Below are 24,540 nucleotides of genomic sequence, written 5' to 3' on the forward strand. Positions count from 1 at the left end.
CTCTGCCCACTCGTTTTTACCCAAGGAGGGGGTTAATTAAGTGCTCAGCACTTTTCTCCAAAACCCAGTCACCCCCTCCCAAGGTACTCCGTTAATGAAGTCCCCGCCCCCAACCCCTTGGCTGTTCACAGGTCCTACCAGGTTGTGGACCACCTATCGAGATGGAGAAGTCCTCCTCAGGCTCTCGAAGCACGGGCCAGGCCACGAGACCCCGATGACCATCCCTGAGCTTTTTCAAGAGTCAGTCCAACGATTCGGCTCTTACCCGGCTCTCTCGTGGAAGGATGACGAGAAATGGGAAACTCTGAATTTCTACCAGTACTACCAAGCTTGCCGGAAGGCCGCCAGAGCCTTGATCAAGGTGAGCGGGTTTGGACCACACGTTGGCGGGGTCCACGTAGGGGGATCTGGTACTAAACACCGAAGCTCTAAAACATGCAATAGTCAATTGATGAAATGGCTCCCCGTATCCCTTGACCCTCAGCCACCCGGGTTCCCTGGGGAGGAAGCCACCATTGCCAGTTTTTTTGCATGTCCTTTTGGGGAACAAATCATATGTCTATATCATACAAGTTTCATGTTTGCACAGTTTTACACACGTGGTGTCATCTACACACAAGGTTCTGAATCTGGCTTTTGTCCCTTATTATGGCATCTCAGTGTATGAGTCAGTCACTGCTACATAACAAGTTATCCTACAGTGACTTAAAATGACAGATGTTTGTTTCCTTCCATGAATCTAGGGCCAGCTTTGCTGGGTGGCTCTGGCTCAGGGCGCCTCCTGAGGCTGCTGACAAGCTGTCCAAATTACTTATGTGGTACCCAGAACAAAAGGGCGTCTCCCTCAAAGACAGCCAACTTCATCAACTTTCCTGGGTCGTTATCAGCCACATCTGCAATAGGCCTGCACTTTAAAGTGTGCAATTCATCACTATAGGATGTTACTCTCTTGAGTACTTTTGTTATTAGACATAAAAATAATTTCACATCTATTCAAATGCCCACACACATACATGTACATATATACATATGTGTGTGTTGTGTGTGTGTGGTTTTAGTTTTGGGGTCTTTGTACTGGGGATTGAACTCGGGGGAGGGGCTCTGTTGCTGAGACAGGGTCTCACTAAGTTGCCCAGGCTGGTCTTGAACTTGCCATCCTCCTGCCTCAGCCTTGTGTCTTTGGGATCACAGGTGTGCACCACCACGCCCAGTGTAGGGTTTTAAAGAAACCATAAAATAACACGTGTTGGTGAGGACTCCGAGACACTGGGAACCTTGCACAGTTGTTGGAATGCAAAACGGTTGGGCCCGTCTGAAAAAGAGTACGGCGGTCCTTAGGCATTAGACCTGGGATCCCCATGTGTCCAGCAGCTCTGTTCCCGGGGGATATCCAAGTTGAAAGCAAGGGCACAGGGAGGTATTTGTGCGGCCGAGCGCTCGCCACCGCCATTCACAGTAGCCAAGCAGCAGGGGGTCCAAAATGGGGGATATCATCCAGACAGAACATGAGTGACCCAAGGCACCCTGAGCAGCAAGCCATCAGTCACAGAAGGACAAATGCCGCCCGGTCCCACTCCCAGGACCCCCCCCACACACACCTGCATCTTCAGAAGCAGCATGGTGGGAGCTGGGGCTGGGACTGGGCGGGCGCCAGTGTCAGAAGGGACAGAGCTGCCAGATGGGGAGAGGAGGAAGCTCTGGGGATGGACGGGGGATGGCAGCGCCCTGGACGGCACACTGCACGGTGAAGATGACTCATGTTCTGTCACAAAAAAACAAAAGATAGACAAATGGAGTGTCACACAGGGGGAGGCAAACCCACCTCCCAGAGTCACGTTTCCGTCGTGACACTGACTACCTTGGAGCCCACTTCTCACATCCTGGTGATCGTGGCCCACGAGCTCTCTGACTCCCGCTGCCTTCCCTTCCCTTCCAGCTGGGCCTGCAGCGGTTCCATGGGGTCGGCATCCTGGGATTCAACTCAGTCGAGTGGTTCACCGCAGCTCTTGGCGCCGTCCTGGCAGGGTAAGGCGCCGTCCTGGTCCACTGGGAGTGTTGGGGAGCCACCGCCCTGGGCCTGGCAGCGATGGCCGGCCCCAGGTTCGCGGGCAGGAAGGACCCACGCACAAGTCACTCTCATCTCGGGTCAGGTGATGGTGTTCCTTAAGCCGGTACATTTTTTCCTTCAGTGAGAGAACTCTGTTCAAAGTAGGGATCACAGGTAACATCTGGAGACTTCTGACCACGGGCCAAGCACGGTGCTCTCACAGAGCAATGTGAAGTGGGCCCTGCCACCCCATAGGCACAGAGGAGAGAGCCAGGGCTCACAGAGCCAGGGGCGGAAGGGCCAGCCCCAGACCCAGGCTCTTGGTCAGCTGCACCCAGAAAACCCCTCGTTGTTTCCCTCCGGCTGCATAAGGCCTCGTTTATTCATTTTCATTTAATTTGTATTATGATAAAATGTGAATAACATGGAATTTATATTGTCCTGTCTCCAGAGGGAACTTCTCTGCCAATGGTGGAGTTATGGGGGGCCAGGACGCCCTGGAGTTACGTTCCACATGGATGGGGACTGTTTAATCCACCTTTGGGGCATAATTCACCAGGTGATGCAGTAGGTATTTCATAAATGGTGACCATCTGTATGGTCAAGTGAAAGCCCATGTGAAGTCTCTGTGTGTAAGGGGTAAACCTACAAATAATCCCTAAAGGAAAAAGATCAGCCATCTTTGTCTACACCAGGGTTTCTCCCTCCCGGCACTGACAACCTCTGAGGCTGAACCGTTCTCTGTGGTGGACCATCCCAGCCATCCCTGGTCTCCACCCTGGAAATGTCAGCAGTACCCTCAAGTTGTGACAACCATAAATGTCCCCAGGATTTCCAAGTGTACCCCCGTGGGACAGAATCACCCGTTTAGACTCCCCAGGTGAGGGATGCCATGGATCCCGAGAGACTCCGCATCCCATGATCATTTGCCCTACTGAGGCCCTATGATGCTGCCCATCAAGAGTGAATGTGGTGCCCAGCGTGGGCAGAGATGGAGCAGCCCACACAGGAAACTGAGGCCGATGGCCAAAACAGACATAGCATGTACACGTGTGGGCATGAAGACCTACACACTCTAGTACGTTCTACTTCTGAATTTCATACGAGCATATATCAGTCCTGACTTATTAGTGTGTTAGAATGAACTTTAACAAAGAGTCAATTTGTGCTTCAGGGCAGCGTGGTGAGACAGTGTGGTGCGTGGGTGGGCTCTGGTCCCAGACTGCAGCTGAGTCTAGAGCGATTGGTCTTCCCAAGATCTTGTGTCATCTGGAAAATGAGGATGATTTCAATATACCTCCAAGCCTCACAGGATTAAGCCCTTGGACAGAGCCTAGAATAGCGCATGCCTGCAAACAGTGATTAGGGTAACTATTTCACATGATTATAACCTGAATGATTTCCTGCACAATCTAGCAGCACAACTAGATCAACAGAGCAGAGAGCCCAGAAATAGACCTACATATACTTGGTCACTGACTCTCATAAAAAAGCACCAAAGTAATCCAAATGTGCTGGATGTGCACATGGAAATGTGTCAGCCTTGATCCCTACCTCACACCATACACAAACTTAGATTGAGGTGAGCTGTAGACCCAATCACAAAAGCCAAATTCTAAAGCGTCTGGAAAAAGGCAGCACAGGAGAATATCTTCACAACCTGGAGTATCCAAAGTCTTCTTGGGACACAGAAAGCAAAATAAAAATAAAATAAAATAAAAGGCTGACAAATGGGCTTTGTTAACATTAAAAATTTACATTTTTTGACTCAGTAATACCATTTTAATCATCAATCCCAGGGAAATAATATAAAACAACAAACATAAGTGATGATGTTAAAAGAAATGTGATTTTCTAAAAAGAATGACAGGAAATAACTTCTACAAGTAGACAAATTGGCTTTTTAAAAAAACTTGGCAAAAAAAAACATTAAAATGATTCTAAAGTAGTGAAGAATACACCATGTACCTATATGTAAGCCTAGTGTTACTATTACATAACCTTGAGGACATATACCCGTTATTTACATCTGTTAACACAAAGTTTCCTCTATGCAAAAAGTGAAGCTAATAATAATACCTGAAAGTTGTTGTAAAGAGGAAATAAAAGATACTTTAAGCATATAGTAAGCCCTGTAAGTTTTGGTTATGATAAGAATATGATATCCATTATTATTATAGTCATGTAAAACCCATAAATTTTTAAAATAAAAATGCAACAGAACAAAAATAAATAAATAAATAAATGATAAAAAAAAAATGTCTGCTCATCAGAAGACACCAAAAAAAAAAAAAAAAAAAAAAAAAAACATGAACAGGCAAGCCCCATGCTTGGAGAAAATATTCATAAAACTTGAACCTATCAGAGAATTTGTATCTAGAATGTGCAAAGAAATTCCATAACTCCGTAAAAAAAAAAAAAGACAAAACTTTTAAAATGGGTGAAAGACTTGAGCAGAAGTCGCACAGAGAAGCAGCGCATCAATACTGGTAAAGATGCTTCGTGTCATCTGCCATTGAAATGCACACAAAACCACAATTGTATGTCACCAGCAAGGTTACACGTGAGAACCAAAGACAGTGAGTGGAGAAGGAGCCGAGGCCTGGGCTGGGGGTTCAAATCCCACGCCTGACCCCTCCTTGCCATATAACCTTGAGCAAGCAGCCCCTGTGCTGGCCTCTTCTCTCTTGGGGTACAGTGGGGTGTGGTCAGGGTTCTGTGATCCACTGTCATGGTGAGAATGTAGGAGTTCCCGCTCATCATGGATGTCACTTCTGTTGTTTCAATGTGGTTAAGCTGGTGCTGGGACTGTGACCTCCCTGCCGGCTCACTGCCAGGGGAGTGAGTACACATGCAAATGTGTTTTCTTTCCCCAGGGGCCTCTGTGTTGGTATTTATGCCACCAATTCTGCTGATGCTTGTCAATATGTCATCTCGCATGCCAAGGTGAACGTCCTGCTGGTTGAAAACGATCAACAGTTACAGAAAATACTTTCGGTAAAGCCTCACCTAGCACTGCCCGCCGTAGCCACCCCGGAGACCTCAGGGCTCTGGCCAGGCCTCATCTGACTCCCTGGTAGATGCTAATGATTGAGATGGGGGTTCCCCCTGAAATGGGCTCGGGAAGAGTCCCCCATGACCACACCAAGGTCCGGGGGTAGCTGCTTTTGTGGAGGCAGCAAATTGTGGGGGGTTTAATTTCCAATTAACGGTAACTGAGTTTACGGCTCAACCTCCACGCAAAAAATGCATTTATGCATGATTTTATAGATGCCATTTTATTTTACAGACACGATCTATCTTTCCTTTAGGAGTGTGATGATTTCAAGGCCACGCTCCCTGACATTTTCTTCATTTCTTGTCACTGTTTTCATTTCTGAAATGACTTTGCTTTTCTATTTCTTTCCTGAGTTCTGCCCCTTCCTGTTTCATTCTTTTCCCCTGGTGACAGGCCCTTCCTTCCCTGAGCACCTGAATGTCTGCTTTGTGCTCTTTGCTTCATTACCTTTTAAATTTTATGCTGGAGAGCTGGATTGCAATTTTATTTCACTTTGTGGTAAAATTTTCAGGTGAGTTTTCTCTGTGTGCAAGGAAATTTAGCCTCTCTTCTTCTTTTCTTTTGGTAGTGTCTTTGTATAAATGTTGTAAAAATTTGTTTGAATGAGCTGCAGTTTCCTGCATCAGCTTTTGGCAGGAGGATCCTGAAGGTAGGAGAGTCCTGGGAAGAGACTTGTAGGCAACCAAATTCCTCATTCAGCTCCAAAGCCTCTGAGTCACACAGTTCTTGACTTGTAATATCTCTAGAGAACAGACATGTCTTGCCATTGATGGTATCTTCTGATCATGTCGATCATGTGTTTTCCCATGTCTGAAATTCAGGCACACTGTCCAGACTCAACAAACTCCCAGCTAGAGCCGCTGAGCTTCCATACCAGGGTTCAGGAATGACAGACAGCTCCAGCCTTAAGCTTCTGGGAATTGCTTTCTTAAGTGCTGCTGCTGTGGTCTCCAATACCCATGTCACGGCTGTTTGTTCACACTATGGCATGGGGCCAGGGGTGATGGTGGGTGGGTGGGGTCCTTCCTCCTGCCATGCATATTGGCTTAATATGAGTTTTCTGTCACTGAAATATGCCACATGCCCTGACGGTTCCCTCTACAGCTCCCTGGATGCCCTACCTTACAGCCCTGATTCTGGCATGTCTGGCCTCCCATGCATAACAAGTTATTTCTCTTCCTAGTTTTGTGGAAGGCGCAGTTCTGGAGAGACGGATTTGTTGTTCTAGTTGCTCTGTATAAAAGATTCAAACTGGATATCAAGCTCCGCTGGAGAGCGTTGATTTGGGGCAATGACCATGGCCCTCCTGTGATCATGACCCTCGACCCCCAGAGGTTTCCTGTCTCCTATGAGAACAGCTTAAACTCCTTGCCTTGGCCTCCCAGGCTCCACCCCGCTGGCCCTCACCACCCTTTCTTGCCTCCTTCCCTGTCACTGTCCTGGTGTCCCCTCTGGCCATGCTCTCTGGGGTCCTCAAACTCCCTAGGCTGGGCCTCTTCCAGGCTGCTGAGCATCTGGTTCTTCCCCCTGGAAAACTCTTGCCCGGCTGTCCCACCAGCTTCTTGTCTGAGCACAGGGCATGCCGGAGGTGGCTCTTTCTCTGGGCTGGCCAGATAACGTCATAAAAGTGCCCTCCTTTGCACAAACAGCCTGTAGGAATCGCACCAGTCGCCTGAACCGTACAGTCCTAGGCCCGGTAGCCGGCTCCCAGCGTATCCAGTGCCAGCCACCTTCATGAAGAATTTTGTTGCCTAGGTTAGCGGAATCCTGCTGCCTAGTGCAGGTCGCTGGAAAGGGGAGAACCAGGACATGCTTAGCTCGCCCGCCAGCATCCGCCACGCAGAGCAGCAGAACGGCCTGAGAAGCACCCGGCCGCAGGCGGTGGTCTTCATCCACTCTTGCCTGTTGCAGGCTACTACTGATGCGACCCCAAAGAATCCAGACCGGCCAAGACAGAGCAGTGCTTTGCAGAGAGGGCGGGGAAAGACAAAAGGCTGGAGCTGCTTCAGGACAGAGCTGAGACTCTGCCAGCGTCAGCTTCCCCAGGGCTGGGTTGCCACAAGCCCCACAGGGAACTTTGTTTCAGATTCCACGAAGCAAGCTGGCGACCCTAAAAGCGATCATCCAGTACAAGCCTCCACTGAAGGAGAGAAGCAACAACCTGTACTCTGTAAGTGGCGGAGGCGGGCGCTGGGGAGGGGACTGGGGCCTTGCCAGGGAGGTGGGTTAGCCGGTCCATGGGCAAGCAGAGCTGGGGTAAGGGAAGTGGACAGGGTCATTGGGGGGGAGTGAGAGGTGCTGTGCTGCGGAGTGGGTGGGGCCATGCGGGGGAGTGGGAGGGACATGCTGGGGAGTGGGTGGGACCATGCTGGGGAGTGGGAGGGACATGCTGGGGAGTGGGTGGGTCCATGCTGGGGAGTGGGAGGGACATGCTGGGAGTGGGTGGGTCCATGCTGGGGAGTGGGAGGGACATGCTGGGGAGTGGGTGGGACCATGCTGGGGAGTGGGAGGGACATGCTGGGGAGTGGGAGGGACATGCTGGGGAGTGGGTGGGTCCATGCTGGGGAGTGGGAGGGACATGCTGGGGAGTGGGTGGGTCCATGCTGGGGAGTGGGAGGGACATGCTGGGGAGTGGGTGGGTCCATGCTGGGGAGTGGGAGGGACATGCTGGGGAGTGGGTGGGACCATGCTGGGGAGTAGGAGGGACATGCTGGGGAGTGAGACGGACATGCTGGGGAGTGGGTGGGTCCATGCTGGGGAGTGGGAGGGACCATGCTGGGGCATGGGCGTGGCCATGCCCTGAGCCCTAGACCTGGTAAGGGAAGTGGGTGGGAACTCTTAAAGGAAGTGGGCAGAGAGCAAAGGAGAGGCTGGCCTTGCAGAGGGATGGGTGAGGCTTTATCAGGGGAGTGGATGGGACCCTGTAACGGGAAGCTGGAGGACTTTGGGACTCTTTTTTTCTTTTGCAGTGGGAAGGTGTCTGTTCTGGTTACTTATTGTTGGATAAGGACACATCCCCAAAGTTGGTGGATTAAAACAGCAACAATCATTTCATTTTTTTTTTTCAGAACATGAAGGTGGTTGAAAAAATACCAAAAAATTGAAAGGTGTATTAAAACACATTTTTAAAATTTATTTTTATGAGTAAAAATTATGCATATTTATGTTTTACAATATGATATTCTCGTATATGTATATACTCTGGAATATCTAAATCAAACTATTTACCATATAGATTACTTTATTTTTTAAAATATTTATTTTTTGGTTATAGGTGGACACAATATCTTTATTTTATTTTTTATGTGGTTCTGAGGATCGAACCCAGTGCCTCACGCATGCTAGGCGAGCGCTCTAACTCCCAGCCACAACCCCAGCCCCTGGATTACTTTAAATACTTGTTTTTTTGTGTGTGTGAGAATACTTTAAGTCTAAGTGATTTTCAAATATACAACTCACATTATTATTATTTTTATATTTTTTGTAGTTGTAAGTGGACAGCATGCCTTTATTTTGTTTATTTTTATGTGGTGCTGAGGATTGAACCCAGTGCCTCACGCATGCTAGGCAAGTGCTCTACCACTGAGCTATAGCCCCAGCCCTGCAACTCACATTATTTGAAAGTTAAATATTTTACTGATACCCAAGCCATAATTTATTGTGTGTGTGTGTATATGTGTGTGTGGTTTTAACAACAGATATAAATTCATCTATAATTTTTATACCTTTATTTTATTTATTTATTTTTATGTGGTGCTGAAGATCAAACCCAGGGTCTCACACATGTGGGGCGAGCTCTCTACTGCTGAACCACAACCCCAGCCCAATAATATTTTTTATTAAAACCATTTACTGGGTCTGGGGATATAGCTCTGTGGTAGCACACTTGTCTAACACGCAGGAGCCCTGGGTTCCATCTCCAGTACCACAGAAGACAAAAATAAAACCACTGAAGCTCAGCACAGTGGCACATACCTGTTATCCCAGTGGCTAGGGAGGCTGAGGCAGGAGGATTTCAAGTTCTGAGCCAGCCTCAGCAAAAGTGAAATGCTAAGCAACTCAGTGAGACCCTGTCTCTAAATAAAATACAACCTAGGGCTGGGGATATGGCTCAGTGGTCAAGTGCCCCTGAGTTCAATCCCCAGTCCCCCCCCCAAAAAAAAAACAAACCACTGACCACTTTAAAATATGTAAAAGAACATATATCGGTCGCACACAGTTTTCTTCTGGCTGCAGGTTCTGCTATGGCTTGGACCCAATGGTCCAGTCTTTATCTAAAATTTTGATATAGTCATCAGATTTGTTGCATTAATAGTGACTTTTGAAGTGCATTGTAACATTATTCATCTTGATTACCAAGGGGTGTGTGTGTCTTAAATTCCATGCCCTACCCAGCCCTAGTGCTCACCCTGTTGTCAGCTGCGACTCCTCCAGCCTCTTTCCCTGTCTCTTTGTGCTTTCACCATATGGCTCCGGAGCTGTGACCAGGAGACCCCAGACTCATTTGCTGGTCGGTTTCCCACAGAGGATGTCTTGGGAGGCAGCTGGCCAGGTGGACACTGCCTTGCCTTTTATGACCTGTCTTGGAAGTCGCAGAGCCCACCCAAAGCTCTGCCAGGAACCACAGGGCAGGGCCACCATATCTCACCGAGGGAGGGGCAAGGCCCCCAAAGAGATGTGACACCATAAATGGCATCACTGTCACTTTTGGAAAACACACCCTCCTCCCCCTCCTCCCCCTCCTCCCCCTCCTCCTCCCGGTCCTCCTCCTCCTCCATGAGTGGACTCTGTTACCGCTGGGAACCTCCGCAGGAGTGGGTCCTGAAATCATTCCCATTTCACAAATGAGGAAACTGAGGCCCAAAGAGGCGACGGCACTGGGAAGCGCAGAGCTTTCGAGGGGCCTGGAGCCCTGCGCAGGCAGAGCTGTACCTTGGCGGGGGCCAGCCAGTGGGTGGGTCCCCCGGAGCCGGCGGCCCCCATCCTCGGCTCTCTTGTCCATGCACAGTGGCATGACTTCATGGAACTTGGCAACAGCATTCCTGACACCCAGCTGGACCAGATCATCAAGACCCAGAAAGCTAATCAGTGTGCGGTCATCATCTACACCTCGGGGACCGTCGGCCTCCCCAAGGGCGTCATGCTCAGTCACGACAACGTAAGCGCCAAGCCCTTGGCTGTGGGCGCGGGGGCGCGGGGGCGCGGGGGCGATGGGGCTTCAGGGCAGACCTGTCCCAGGCCTGACTCTCCAAGCCTCGGTTTCCTCATCTGCGGGATGGGGGCGTTTCCACCCGGGGCTCTCGTTTGTAGAGAGCCAAAACCGGTGGATTCTATTTTCTAAATAAGAGCCGGAGAGCAGGGCGTGTCCGCTCCCGGCAAGCGGGGTTGGCTGGAGAAACTTCCGCAGTGGCCCCTCGATGGCCACAGCGGGTGGTTCGGGACCCCCTGGGACCCGCTCCGAGCGCCACGTGTGCGGGTGCGCGGGTGCGCGGGTGCGGGGTGGAAACGTGGTGTGTGCGTGGCCCTGCCCGCGTCTTCCGCAGACCTTGAATCGTGGTGGATGCCTCAGAAACCCTCAGCCATGCACAGAGTCCTTGTGCTGTGCGGTGTAGGGAATAAGGACAAGGAGAAAGAGTCTGTTCATGTTCAGGGCAGGCGCGATTCCTTTTTTTGAATATTTCCATCTGTGGTTTCGTGACTCCAAGGATGTGCAACTCACATCTGGATCAGGAGGGCTGACTGTGGGTCTAGAGGCAGAGCCCAGAGCTGCTGGTGATTTGATCCTTGTTATAAAAGAATAAGGGGGACACATGTCACATGATTCCATCTATATAAAAATTTACCCAGGAGTGGCAGTAGTGGTTTCTACATTAGTTTGTTTTCTGTTGCTGTAACAAAACACCTGAGGCAGGCTAACATTATAAAGAAAAGAGCTATTAGTTTTAGAGACTGAGAGTCCACGTAGTATGGCACTGGCTCTGGGGAGGGTCCCATGGCAGGAGTGCATGTGGGAGGAGATCCTATGGCCAAAGAGGAAGGCGGAGAGCTGAAGTCCCACCACCCCTTCCAAAGGTAGCACCCTGAGTGACCCAGGGGCACCCAGTAGGCCCCAGCTCTTAAAGGTCCCGCCATCTCTGGACTGAGGACCAAACTTCCAACACAGCCCCTGGCAGACAGTTCAGACCAACCTCAGACTGGCAGGACTGCGGCTGTGAGTGGTAGCACCTGTCAAGACTCCTCTGACTGGCCACCCAGAGCAGGAGATGGACTAATCCCGAGGACATATCTGGGGCCAAATGCTCCACGCATTGGACTTAGCCATCCTCTCTCCCGTCCACTCACCCAGCAACAGCTGTCAAGCACACACCGTGGTGGGGACGTTCCAGGGCTGGGGATACCACAGTGAACAAGCCAGACCCAATGCTGGATCCCTGGAAGACAGATGGGAGGTGAACAGGCAAACACAGGCTGTGCTAAGACTCAGACCATAACACCTTCAACCGAAGCCGTGTAGGGTGGCCCCTTTAAGGAGGTGACATTTGAGCCACACCAAATATTCAAGCAGCAGCCCACTGTGGGAGTAGGTGGGGGGCGGGAAGCCAGAGGAAGAGCATTCCAGGAAGAGGGACTGGCCAGTGCAAAGGCCCTGAGGCTGAAGCAGGCCTGGTGAGTTGGAGGGACAGCTGTGAGGTCCACGTGGCTAGACTAGCACAGTAACTGTTCCCTGTAGATTTATGACAACATTGAGAAATACAGATAGCGAAATTGTAGACACTAAAACTTTACTTGAAGGTATGCCCTGGAAATGGGAAAGCACCAGTCTGCTCACTGTTGGCGTATTTGTGTGATGGGATCGTGGGTGGCCTGTTTGGTTCCATTGTTTTATAATAAGCATGAGATTCAAGGACCTTGGCATTAGACCAGAGACCCTGTGCCTACTAGAAGAAAAAGTAGGACCAAATCTCCATCTTGTCGGCTTAGGAACCAAATTCCCCAACAAGACTACTAAAGCACAAGAAAGAACCAAGAATCAGTAAATGGAATTGTATCAAGCTAAAAAGCTTCTTCACAGCAAAGGAAACAGTCAAAAACATGGAAAGCCTACAGAATGGGAAAAAAATCTTAGCCACTTGCACCTCAGAGCATTAATCTCCAGGATACACAAAAAACTGAAAAAAAAATAATTACACACACAAATAAATAACCCAATTAATAGATGGGCAAAAGAACTGAATAAACACTTCACAGAAGAAGAAAAACAAATGGACAACAAATGTATAAAAAAAAAATTTCAACATCTCTAGCAATTAGAGAAATGCAAATTAAAACTACACTGAGAAGGAACAACAAATGTTGGTGAGGACGTAGGGAGAAAGGCGCACTCACACATGGCTAGTGGCACTGCCCTGTGCTGCTGCTCCCCATCTGTGAGACGGGCTGGGGAACAGGGAGCCACGGACCCCAGGTGCTGGGAGCAGGGCCAATTGGCAGCTTGGAGCTGCAGAGCAGGCTGGGCAGGTGGAACACAGTACGGCCCTGGGGAGGTGAGGCCCTGGGGAGGTGAGGCCCTGGGGAGGTGAGGCCCTGGGGGGGTGAGGGCCTGTGGCCTCTCTTGTGTTCTAGATCACGTGGATGGCTGGAGCAGTGGTGAGGGACCTGGAGCTGACGGCCACCCCCGAGCATCAGGAGGTGGTGGTCAGCTACCTACCCCTCAGCCATATTGCAGCGCAGATGATGGACATGTGGGTACCCATAAAGATCGGCGCTGTCATTTACTTTGCTGAATCAGACGCGCTCAAGGTAAGGCTGAGTGAGGACCTGGGCCCCACGGCATCCTCTGGGCGGCCCCAGGGGTGGAGGGCTGTCCCTCCAGGGAACAGGTGTCCTGCTAAGCTCTGGGTCTATGAGGCTTTTTCCTCAGTCCTCGCCTTCTGCTCCAAGATTCCTTGAATATGTGATACCATCTTTTCTTGATTTATTGAATTTTAAATATCATCAATTACCTTTCCACTGTGGTAAATAAAAATTGGCTTCCTTTTCTCCCCCGTTTCCACACATCTCCCTTCCCGTCCTCTTGGGGGCAGTCATTCTTAACAGTTTAGCCCAGCACTTCACTATATGGTTATGTTTCCCTGTCGGGTACAACTTTTTGGTTTTCCTAGAGTTAACACTTGCTTTTCGTTTCCAATTTGGTGACATTTTTGCACGCCAGTCCAGTCGCTCCATTTGATCCAGCCCATGTTCATTGGCATTTTTCAAATGGTCAAAAAAAGTTGCCTTTTTTCCCTTCAATTCTTAGCTCTAATCTGGACGGCTGTTGTCCTAGGTTGGACCACACAGAAGCAAAATCTGAGATGGGTATTTTTGTGATTTATTGAGAGGAAGCTCTCAAGTGAAAGGAGAGGAGCAGAGAAGGTCAGGGGAAGAAGCCAAGAAAGGGTGTCGGTCTGGCTGGACTAAAACCTCCTTCAATCCATGGGAAGCCCTAAGACGTGAATGCAGCACAGAGTTGCCCCACTTGGGCCAGGAAGACTGGTGTCTGTGTCTCAGAGAGTCACTGGTTGTAGGCTCACGCACCACAGGGGAGCACAACTTGCCAGGCCTTTCTGAGTAAGGCCGCCTCTCCAAAAAGTAGACACCGTGCACTGTGGGGACCAGGCTAGAACACCCACAGCACCTTCTACAAGCCGCCATGCAGGGCTATCCCTTCCCCCACCCTGTGGTCTGTTTTCCGGGGTCACTGTGTCCTGTTTTTGGATATTCCTTCCTGTGGCTGGAGATCGCCCAAGGTAGCTTTTCCAGAGTAATTCTGTGGGAGGAATTTTGATTTCTTTTGTGTCTGGACTTTGCAAACATAACGAAGCCCCTGCTGCACCGTGAGCTCCCTGGTACTGCCACCTTACTGACCGCACAGTTCGTGGCTTAGCAAGGCTCACTTTTATTATGTCATAGCTCTGGAGGTCGGACGTCCGAAATGCCTCTCTCTTGGTGTCCTCGGGGCTGGTTCTGTCTGGGAGGTCTTGGGGAGAATCCATTTCCTTCCTTCCCCTCCCAGCTTCTAGGGGCCTCCCGCGGTCCTCAGTGGTGGCCTCCCTCCACCTGCCGAACCAGCAGTGCAGTATCTTCCACTCTCAACCCTCCTCCACAGTTTGCTTCCATTATCAGATGTCCCTGACTCTGGCCTCCTGACTCCCCCTTGCAAGGACCTGGTGATGACACTGGGCTGCCCGGATGATTCAGGAAATGTCCCCATCTCAAGATTCTCAACTTTGCTGGGCTTGGTGGCCCATACCTGTAATCCCAGGAACTTGGGAGGCTGAGACACAAGGATCTCAAGCTCAAGGGTAGCCTCAGAAACTGAGCAAGACCCTGACTCAATTAAAAAGAAAAAGACTAGAGATCTCGAGGTGTAGCTCAGTGATGAGGGAGCTTGGGTTCAACCCCTCAACTCAACAACCCTTCAACTCAACCACATCTGCAAAGACCCTTCTGTCCCCAAAGACATGGTCATCACCAGTTCTGAGAGTTAGGGTGAGGAGGACATATTTGGGGGGAGGCCTTTGTTCTGCCTTCTGGAAGGGCCTTCTCCTGTTCTGTGAGTGGCTGACTCTCCCTGTCACTTCATTCTTTGCTTGACTGTTTCCTCAGTCTCTCGGTCACTCTCCTGTCCCCTCTGCTCAGTGCTTAAGCCACTGCAGTTACTCGATAAGGCATGCTTTTTTATTTTTTTAACTGAATGCATAAAGTATCCACAGTCACCTACAGGATCCAAGAAGTTCCATCTTCCCACATCCTTATCAGTCCCTAATAGTGTCAGAATTTTTAATTGTCAATCAGAGTTGTGCTGAGGGGTCTTGAGGTTTAAGAATCTGCCTGTGTGTTTCACAGTAGCTGCAGCGCTTCACATCCACGGGGGAGTATGAAGGTTCTGGTTTCTCCATGGGTGCCCGGAGCACGTATCCACTTAAAATTACTTTACGGCCATTCTAATGGGTACAAAGTGGTGCCTTATGACTTTAACTTGCACTTCCCTAATGGCCAATGATGGTAAGATCTTTCCCTGTGTTTATTGGCTATTTGTATATCTTCTTTGGAGAAATGTCTGTTTGAATCTTTTGCATTTTAAATTTTGGTTGGATATTTAACCTTAGTGTTGATTTTAAGGGTTCTTTACATATTCTGGTTATGATTTTTAAAAATTCTCGTTGTAATTACACAATACCTTTATTTTATTTACTTTTATGCAGTGCTGAGGATCAAACCCAGAGCCTCACTTGTGCTGGGCCAGCGCTCTACCACTGAGCACCCCCCCACCATGAATTCTTTATCAAATAGAAGACTCACAGGGGTGCTTTCCTGGTCCTGTGGTGTGTATCTCTGTTTTCGTCATAGTCTTTTGAAGAGTGTCAAGTGTTTAACTTGAATGAGACCCACTTATGGGTTCCCCCTTTTATGCTTTTGTTCTCGTTTCTAGGAAATCTTGGCCCACGCTAACATCACAGAGATTTTCTTCTCTTATCCTCTAGAAGGATTTTGTTTTATCACTTCCACTTTAGGGCGATGCCCATTTCAGTTTTAGTGTTGCCAAGCGGAGCCCCCTGGCTCACTGTGTGGAGTCCCTCTCTCTGCCCTGCAGTCCTCGGCACAGTTATTGAAAATCGGTTGTTTATAAATGGAAGGTTTCTTGTGGGACTTCTGCTCTGCTCCCTTGAGCAGCACGGCCATCCTTAGGCCAAAACCATACTGCCTTGGTCATGGCACTTTGTATCAGGGTGAGCCACTTGTCCCAGTGTGCCTGGGAATTCCTGGGGATTCCCCACTTTTTAAACTGAAAGTCTTGCATTTCTGGAACCCCTTCAGTTCTGGGAAAGCCTGCACAGTGGATTAGCCTATTTTATAGTAAGTTTTAAAACTAGGTAGGAGCCTCTGATTTTGTTCTTCTCCCAAATCGCTTTGCCTGTTGGTAGCCTGGCATTTCTATGTAAACCGTAAGATCGGCCTGTTGATTTGTACATGACCTCCTGCATGGATTTGGACAGGGATTGAGGGGATCAGAAGATCAGTTGGGAGGTGAATCTTGCTTTTTTAATTATTATTTTTCACAATTGCATACTGTCCCATTACAAGCTTGGGCAATTTCTTTAGCTGATCCCGCTTGCTTAACATGCAAGTTGTTTCCATTATGCCACAAATCACATCTTGTTTGCCTTTCTCTGTGTATTCAAGTCTTTCATTCAGCTACACCCCTCGGCTCACTTCCAAGCATCTTCCCGGTGTGGGTGCCACATCCGAGCCCTGGAGAGCATGAGCTCCCGTGGGACTCGCGCTGTCCAATCCGCGAGGGAAAGGTCCTCGGGCTGTGCCACACCCCGGATCACATCCCCCCAAGGCCCTGCGGGGCCTGCCCCTGCCCCGACCCGACCTGCCCCGTCTGTCCCGCAGGGCACACTGGTGCACACCCTGAAGGAGATAAAGCCCACCATCTTCCTGGGGGTGCCCCGCATCTGGGAGAAGATGCATGACACCATCAAGGAAGACCTGGCCAAGGCCTCCAGCTTGAGGAAGAAGGCGTTTGCGTGGGCGAAGGACACGGGCCTGAAGGTCAACACGAAGCGCATGCTGGGGTAGGTGGCGGCCAGGCCCGGGCGGGGCAGCCCAGCCTTCCGCCGGCTCCAGGACGTCCTTGGCCCGCAGGAAACGCGACCTCCCGCTGGGCTACCACATGGCCAAGGCGCTGGTGTACAGCAGGGTCCGCAGCTCCCTGGGCCTGGAGCACTGCCACGCCTTCCTCAGCGGGGCCGCGCCGCTCCCCGAGAGCACCTCCGAGTTCTTCCTGAGCCTCGACATCCCCATAGGCGAGATCTACGGCCTGAGCGAGAGCTCGGGGCCCCACTCCATCTCCACCCACAGCGACTACCGCATCCTGAGGTGGGCAGGCCCGGGCGGGGGCGGGGGCAGGGGCAGGGGGCAGGCCCGGGCGGGGGCAGGGGGCAGGAGCAGGGGGCAGGGGGCAGGGACTGGGGGCAGGGGCTGGGGCAGGGGGCAGGGGCAGGGGGCAGGGACTGGGGGCAGGGGCAGGGGACAGGGGGCAGGGGCAGGGGGCAGGGGGCAGGCCCGGGCGGGGGCAGGGGGCAGGGGCAGGGGGCAGGGGCAGGGGGCAGGCCCGGGCGGGGGCGGGGGCAGGGGCAGGGGGCAGGGGCAGGGGCAGGGGCAGGGGGCAGGGGCAGGGGCAGGGACAGGGGGCAGGCCCGGGCAGGGGCGGGGGCAGGGGCAGGGGGCAGGCCCAGGCGGGGGCAGGGGGCAGGGACTGGGGGCAGGGGCAGGGGGCAGGGGCAGGGGGCAGGGGACAGGGGGCAGGGGCAGGGGGCAGGGGCAGGGGGCAGGCCCGGGCGGGGGCAGGGACAGGGGGCAGGGGCTGGGGCAGGGGGCAGGGACAGGGGGCAGGCCCAGGCGGGGGCAGGGGGCAGGGGGCAGGGACTGGGGGCAGGGGCTGGGGCAGGGACTGGCGGGGGCAGGGGTAGGGGGCAGGGGGAGGGGGTGGGGGCAGGGGGCAGGGGCCAGGTGGCCTCCGGGCCTCTCCAGGAAGACCCCAGTCTCGGGCCTCCAGCGCCCCAGCTTCCTGAGGCGTGGATCCCTGCTTGGTCAGGTAAAGCAAGGGCCGCCCCCATGTCGCTGGCGAGTTCTGCCTCCAAGTTCACGTCCTGTGACCTGGAAGCCCCTCCACTTGACCATCTTCCATCTCTAAGACTTCCGCGGCCCCTTTCTGGGTTTTCCCAAGTTGGACTCACCCCAGGCCGAGAGGTTGACCCAGATGATACCAAAACCAGGAGATCACCAAGGGCAAGCTCAGCGCTGAGGCTGAGCCTTGTTCCTTCACAGAATCTTCCGGTAGGGTCTCTCTGACACCCGGCCCTGCCACCGTGTCACCATTATCACCTCCCTGTCCTGCTTGGGGCTCTCCCTTGTCAGGTGCCAACTGAGGTAGCAAAAAAGGCTGGGGCTGGGGCTCAGGGGCAGAGGCTTGCCTGGCTGAGGTAGGCACTGGGTTCCATTCTCAGCACCACATATAAATAAATTAATTAAATAAAGATCCATCAACAACTAATAAAAATATTTCAAAAACAAAACATAAGTTAAATCTTCCTAACCTGACGAAACCCTCTCCTGCCTCTGACTTGCGGGCACCTTAACGTCTCCGCCTCCCCCCTCATGCCTCTAAACTCCCATCAAAATCTGTCTTCTGCAGAACCCCAAGGCCCCCTAGTGTTTTTCAGAACCAAAAAGCAGTGCCAATGCCAGTCTCTGTCTTCAAATGATCCTTTTCAGTGAGTGATATGTGTGAGTCAGCAGGCTTAAAGATGGCATCATGAAAGTCCCCACCCAAGCCCTCTCCTGAGTCCCCTAGGGCAGCCATAACAAAGCACCCACACTAAACAGCAGAAGTGTGTGGGCTGCCAGTTCTGGAGGCTGGAAGTCAGATCAGGACGTCTGCAGGGCGGTACTTCTGAAGCTGTGATGGGGAATCTGCCCCAGGCCCCTCCCCAACTTCTGGTGATTTTTCTGGTGTTCTTTGACTTATGGAGTGTCACCCTCTCACCTCCATCTTCATGTGGTACTGTGTGTGGGTGTGTCCCCATTTCCCCATTCTGTAAGGACACCAGTCACACTGGATTAGGGCCCACCCTGTCCCAGTGTGACCTCCTTTTAAATAATTACACCTGCAGTACCTTGTTTCCAGGTAAGGTCACATGCCATGCTACATGGGTTTAGGACTTATACATATGAACTGGGGAGAAGGGGGTGGGGGGAACAACAAAATTCAACCTGTAACCACCTCCCAGAGGCAAAACCACCTGTGTTCTTTCTAGTCAAGCTGGCACACGTCAGGCATTGACATAGGCTGTGTGCCTTCATCCCCAACAGAAGCATTTTCCATGTCAAAACAGAACACAGAACCCTCCTCCTCTGAACTCTTGTTCTCTCTGCAACCCAGGAACCAGATCAGCTCAGGCAACAGGGTTCCCTCCCAAGCTGGACTCAGGGCAAACTTCCCCTCATCCTGGACTGGCACCATCTATGCTGGGAGTCAGATGGATTTTGTTAGAAGGGGTTCTTATCACGTGGAGAATGTTCCCTGTCAGTAGAACAGCTGCTCTGTGTATGTGTGCACCTGCGCGTGGTGTGTGCGTGGGGTGGAACCCAGGGCCGAGTGCATGCTAGGCACGAACTTTATTACTGAGCCCCTGCCCGGCTGCCTTATTCTTTTAAAAAAAATTTTTTTTTAATTGTACTTAGACACAACACCTTTACTTTATTTATTTTTATGTGGTTTGTATGTGGTGCTGAGGATCAAACCCAGGGCCTCGCACTTGCTAGGTGAGCTGTCCCTCTGAGCCACAACCCCAGCCCCAGCTGCCTTATTCTTAACAGCTTTGTGGTATTCCAGAGGACACAAATGGTTGTACCATAAATTATTAAGTGGTTCCCTTACTGGTGACTATTTAGGGCTTAATTTCTCCCACAGGTGTTCCCATAAATAATGATAAAATGAATGTTTGACATAGACATTTTGTACTGTGATGCAAAATGATATCTCCATTTTTCTCTTCCTTTTATTATAAGTGGAGTTAGAAATAATCTTTTCACACATATAAAACCCATTTGTACTTCCTTTTCTCTGAACTATCTGTCTACATTATCTTCCCATTAAAAATTGAATTATTTGTTGTTAGCATTTACATATTAGGAAAATCAACCCTTTGTCTTTCACATAAGTTACAAATATTTTACCCCCTCATTTTTTCATTAGGGTTTTAATTTTAGTTAATTTTTTTTACAATACCTTTATTTTATTTATTTTTATGTGGTGCTGAGGATCAAACCCTGGGTCTTGGATGTGCTAGGCAAGCGCTCTACTCCTGAGCCTACAACCCCAGCCCCAGTTAATCTGGTTTTTTAAAAATATTTTTTAGTCGTCAATGGACCTTAATTTTATTTAAATGTGGTGCTGAGAATCTAACCCAGTGCCTCACACATGCTAGGCAAGTGCTCTACCACTGAGCTACAACCCCAGCCATAATCTGTTTTTTGATGTACAGAAATTTATGATTTTTATCTGGTTGAAGTTATCAATCTTGTTTTATGGCTTCTAGATTTTTCTACGTATCTAGAAAGGCTTCAGTGGAGAAGCTATAAGTCTTTTTTAAGTTCTGAATGTCTCAGCCCTGCCTTTTTTCTCTTGCTGAGATGATTCCTAGGCTTAACCTTAAACCCTTATCCTTCTAGTTTCCAGGGAAGGAGATCTCAGTGATGCAAGAACATGTTTATCTCTGCATCCTAAAACTGCCCTTGCAAGTGTATTTCTAGAGAAATGAGTCTTATAAGAATCCAGATTTCAGATGATGCTCTGCTATCTTATGGAAGTAACTTTTTACCTCTAGGGAGATTCTAGCTGGTTGGTTTGCTTATAGTCAGCTGTCCTGGTCAGGGTGACCTGCAGTATAGATGTATAGGTCTACACGGCTGTTTTCTCAAGGATGGGGGGATTTTTTTTTTCCTATCCTTAAGCACTTTTTCCTTCTCCCATGTACATGGGTATAAATACAGTCCACAGAGGCTGGGGTTGGGGCTCAGTGGCAAAGAACTTACCTGGAACAGGTGAGGCCCTAGGTTTGATGCCCAGCACTTCAAATAAATAAATAAAAACAATCCACAGCCAACCATGGTTGTGCACACCTATAATCCCAGCGGCTCAGGAGGATGAGGTAAGAGGATTGCTTTAAAGCCAGCCTCAATAAGAAGCAAGGCGCTGAGCAACTCAGTGAGACCCTGTCTCTAAGTAAAATACAACATAGGGCTGGAGCTGTGGCTCAGTGGCCGAGTGCCCCTGAGTTGAACCCCCAGAACCTTCCCCTGCCCCCCAAAAGCAACGAAACCAAAACCGGTTGACATCACTGCTAGGGTTCCCAGTTCACAAAGTGTTGGGATTTAGCAGATGGAACACTTGGCAGGCCCTCCTCACATCTGCTGGGCCCTCTGAGCACACTGTGGGTGACTCTGTCTCTGAGCCTCGGTTTCCCCACTCCTGTCCCCCTGGCAGCTGTGGCAAGATCGTGAGTGGGTGTGAGAACATGCTGGTCCAGCAGAACAAGGACGGCACTGGGGAGGTCTGCATGTGGGGCAGGCACATCTTCATGGGCTACCTGGACAGGGAGGACACGACTCTAGAGACCATTGACGCGGATGGCTGGCTGCACTCCGGGGATCTCGGCCGCATGGACAACCAGGGGTTCCTGTTTATCACCGGCCGCATCAAAGGTAGCACTGGTGCCAGGGTCTGGGCTCTGAGGGCCTCTTGCACGTGCTGGTTCAAAGGCTTTCTGGCTTTCCCACCTCCCATGAAGGTCTGTGCAGGACACCCTGGTGGGCACGACCCAGCCTCCTCCTTGTGCCCAGGAAATCACCCCTCCATCATCTGGCACTCCATAGTCTTCCTTTGGGAGGATGGACCTGGGAGAGACAGGCCCTGAAACACCCAGCCCCTCCACTGTAGCTTGAGGATGTGAGGATGCTGATGTCCAGGGCTTGGGGGTTAATTGCAGTGACATGGACAGGATCTCCCAGGGTTTCCTGGAGAAGGCCCTATGGAAAGTGCTCCTGGGTTTCCACTGCCACTTTCGGTCATGCCACCTTGGCACAGCCACAGACGATGCATGAAGGAATGGGTGTGGAATTCCACGTGATTTTATGTGTCACAAATAATCCTCCTTTCACTTCCTTTTGTCCACTTGGAAAATACATATTTAAAAAAATAAACATTTTTGGCTTATGGTCATACAAAATTGAGCAATGGGCCAGATTTGGCGCACAGAACTATGTAGTTGGCCAACTCATATAGAAAGCATTTGGTATCAAATCTGACATAGGCAGTAACTATTCAATAAATGGGCTATGTTAACATTATTTCTTGTGATGAGTGACAGAAAACTCATTTCAAATTGAGTGGCAAAGCAAAACTGTTGGCTAAATATAACTGAAAAGTCCAGAAGTTCTAGCTTCAGGCATAGCTGGATCCAGGTACCAAAATGACTTCACAATGAATCTTTTTCCTTCTCTGTGCTAATGCCATTGCTAATAAACTGGTTCCTGTTTTTGGCAAGAAGGCTACCAACAGTCTAGGTTCATATCTAACTCCAAAGGGAAGAGAGTAGTATTTCCAGTAGTTCCAGTGCAAACATTGTATGTCTGGCTTTCACTGGACCAATGGAGAAAAGATTATCAAGAGGAATGCATGTGTCTCAGAATGAGTCTCACTGTAGGGGGTGGAATATGCCGACTTGTTAGACCTGGTCATCCCTGTGGTCCACCCCACCCAGGCCAACTGCATGAAAGAGCAGATTGCTAGTGAAACAGCCAGTGCTGTCCCCAGGGAGGGGTCCCTGGGCAGGCCATGCCACAGAGGTGTTCTGCACCATCACAGTGAAGATGCTGTTGGGACAAATGGCCATTGTAAGGGCAGCTTTGCCAGGTCCTGGGACAGGAGGAGACAGGATCACAGAATGAAAGAGTAAAATTTTCTGGGTGCAGGGTAGGAGATGTGAATTCTGGAGATGAAGATTTCTGGAGACTGGGCAGAGGGGGAAGGATTCTTAGAGAATTAGGGATGCCACACATGCCCCCAGGGTAAGACTGGAACTAGACTCCTAGGTGGCCAGGCAATGGAAGCAGCAGCAAGAGACAGACAGAGCCTGGCCCCAGGGCCTTCACTAGCCTGTAAGCAAGACGTGAGAAAGGCCAGGACAGGCCTGGGGCCAGGCGGGAACTAGGACTGGGATTCTTGATGGGAAAGCAAGTGACCAGGGAGGTGGGGCCAGGGCCTGCATGCTCCTGAGATTTTGGAGGTGTTATCTGCCGTTCTGTGCCCACACCAGTGGGGGTTTCCTGTTGTCATGGGTGGACCTGGTTGAGCCAAGCTTTGTTGCAGAGATCCTCATCACTGCTGGTGGTGAAAACGTGGCCCCCGTTCCCATCGAGAACCTGGTGAGGGAGAGGATCCCCATCATCAGTAATGCCATGCTGGTGGGCGACAGAGCCAAGTTTCTGAGCATACTGCTGACGCTGAAGGTGAGGTGGGCCCCTGCTGTCCCCTGGGGCCTCCACAGCCAGCCCGGCCCGGCTCCAGGGCCAGGAGCTGGCCTGCAGGTTCAAAATCACTTCTTGGTCTTCAGGGCCTGGGTTGGGTGGGGCTGGCCAAGGAACGTGTGTGGTGACAGGGCTGTCCTGGGGCAGTGTGAGACGGATCAGGTGAGCGGAGTGCCCCTGAACAAGCTGAGCTCGGAGGCCATCAACTTCTGCCGGAGCCTGGGTAGCCAGGCAGACACGGTGACCGAGATTGTGAGGCAGCAAGACCCACTCGTCTACGAGGCCATCCAGCAAGGCATAGACGCTGTGAACCTGGAGGCCCCCAGCGAGGCACAGCGGATCCACAAGTGGGTCATCTTGGAGAGGGACTTCTCCATCCCAGGGGGAGAGCTTGGTGAGTGGGCTGGACAGCTGACCACGCCGACCTCAGAGGCTGGTCCCTTGCCGGCATCTGGGCCATGTGGCCTCTTGGGGGTCAGAGGGCTTGTGGGTCTTGGCCAGGGGACTCTGTCTCCTGGTCCTGCTGCAAGTATGGACTTTCCTTTCCTCCATGACTCAATCGATCTCTCCATTCTCAACAGGTCCAACAACAAAAATGAAGAGGCCATTCATAGCCCAGAAATACAAAACCCAAATCGAGAACTTCTACCAGTGACTGCCCAGGCAGAGCCCTGGCTGCCCCTGTGGTGAGGTCCAGTTGCTTGGCTTGGCTGGGCTCTGCCGATGGGCAGGAGTGGGTAGAATCCCGACCTGGGGCGAGTCACAGTGGGTTCTGGGGAGCGTCTGGCCTCACTCCTGCTCCCCTCCCCGGGGTGTAGAGCCTCCTTCAGGGCTGGTCTGTGAGTGGACAGCCGCACTCTGCCTCTTCTGCTTCCTGCAAGGAGGAAGGGTGTGACCCTCGTGCTCAGGATGGCATTTTCCTGAAGCCTCCACGTTTCACTGGCTTGTTTGGAGAGGGGCCTCTGGTCAGAAACCTTGGTGGAAGTCCCACCTGCCAGGAGCCCGAAGGATGAGCAGTGCCTCCCCTCTCCCCTCTCCCCCAGGTCATGTCCGGGGCCTCCACTCCACCACGGTCTCCAGTGGGGATTCTGGGCAGTGCCAGCAGAGAATGTGCCTTCAGCTGTCCCCAGGCCACGTGACCCTGGTGTGGGCAGACCTGTTCTCTGCTGATGCCCCACACAGCCCACTGGTAGGAGTCTGCTTGGGCTGCCATAATAAAAGAGCACAGGCCTGGGCCTCAGAGAGCAGGAACTTCTTGTCTCAAAGTTCTGGAGGCTAAGAGATCAAAGTACCA

At 51.1% G+C, this 24,540-nt stretch overlaps 1 protein-coding gene across 1 annotated transcript; it reads left to right on the top strand.

Annotated features, from left to right (window-relative positions):
• Positions 1-214: 214 nt before the first annotated feature.
• LOC308645532 (long-chain-fatty-acid--CoA ligase ACSBG2-like) lies at positions 215-23,901 on the top strand (the record flags this gene model as incomplete). Its single annotated transcript, XM_081287732.1, has 12 exons — positions 215-361; positions 1,937-2,025; positions 4,924-5,044; positions 7,192-7,275; positions 10,114-10,263; positions 12,729-12,905; positions 16,548-16,729; positions 16,800-17,033; positions 21,205-21,422; positions 23,089-23,228; positions 23,394-23,640; positions 23,828-23,901. 12 exons carry the CDS (start codon positions 215-217, stop codon positions 23,899-23,901), a joined length of 1,863 nt encoding a protein of 620 aa, XP_081143858.1.
• Positions 23,902-24,540: the final 639 nt, after the last annotated feature.

This window comes from Spermophilus citellus, assembly GCF_964194105.1.
Source record: "Spermophilus citellus genome assembly, chromosome: 3".
NCBI classification, from domain to species: Eukaryota; Metazoa; Chordata; class Mammalia; order Rodentia; family Sciuridae; genus Spermophilus; species Spermophilus citellus.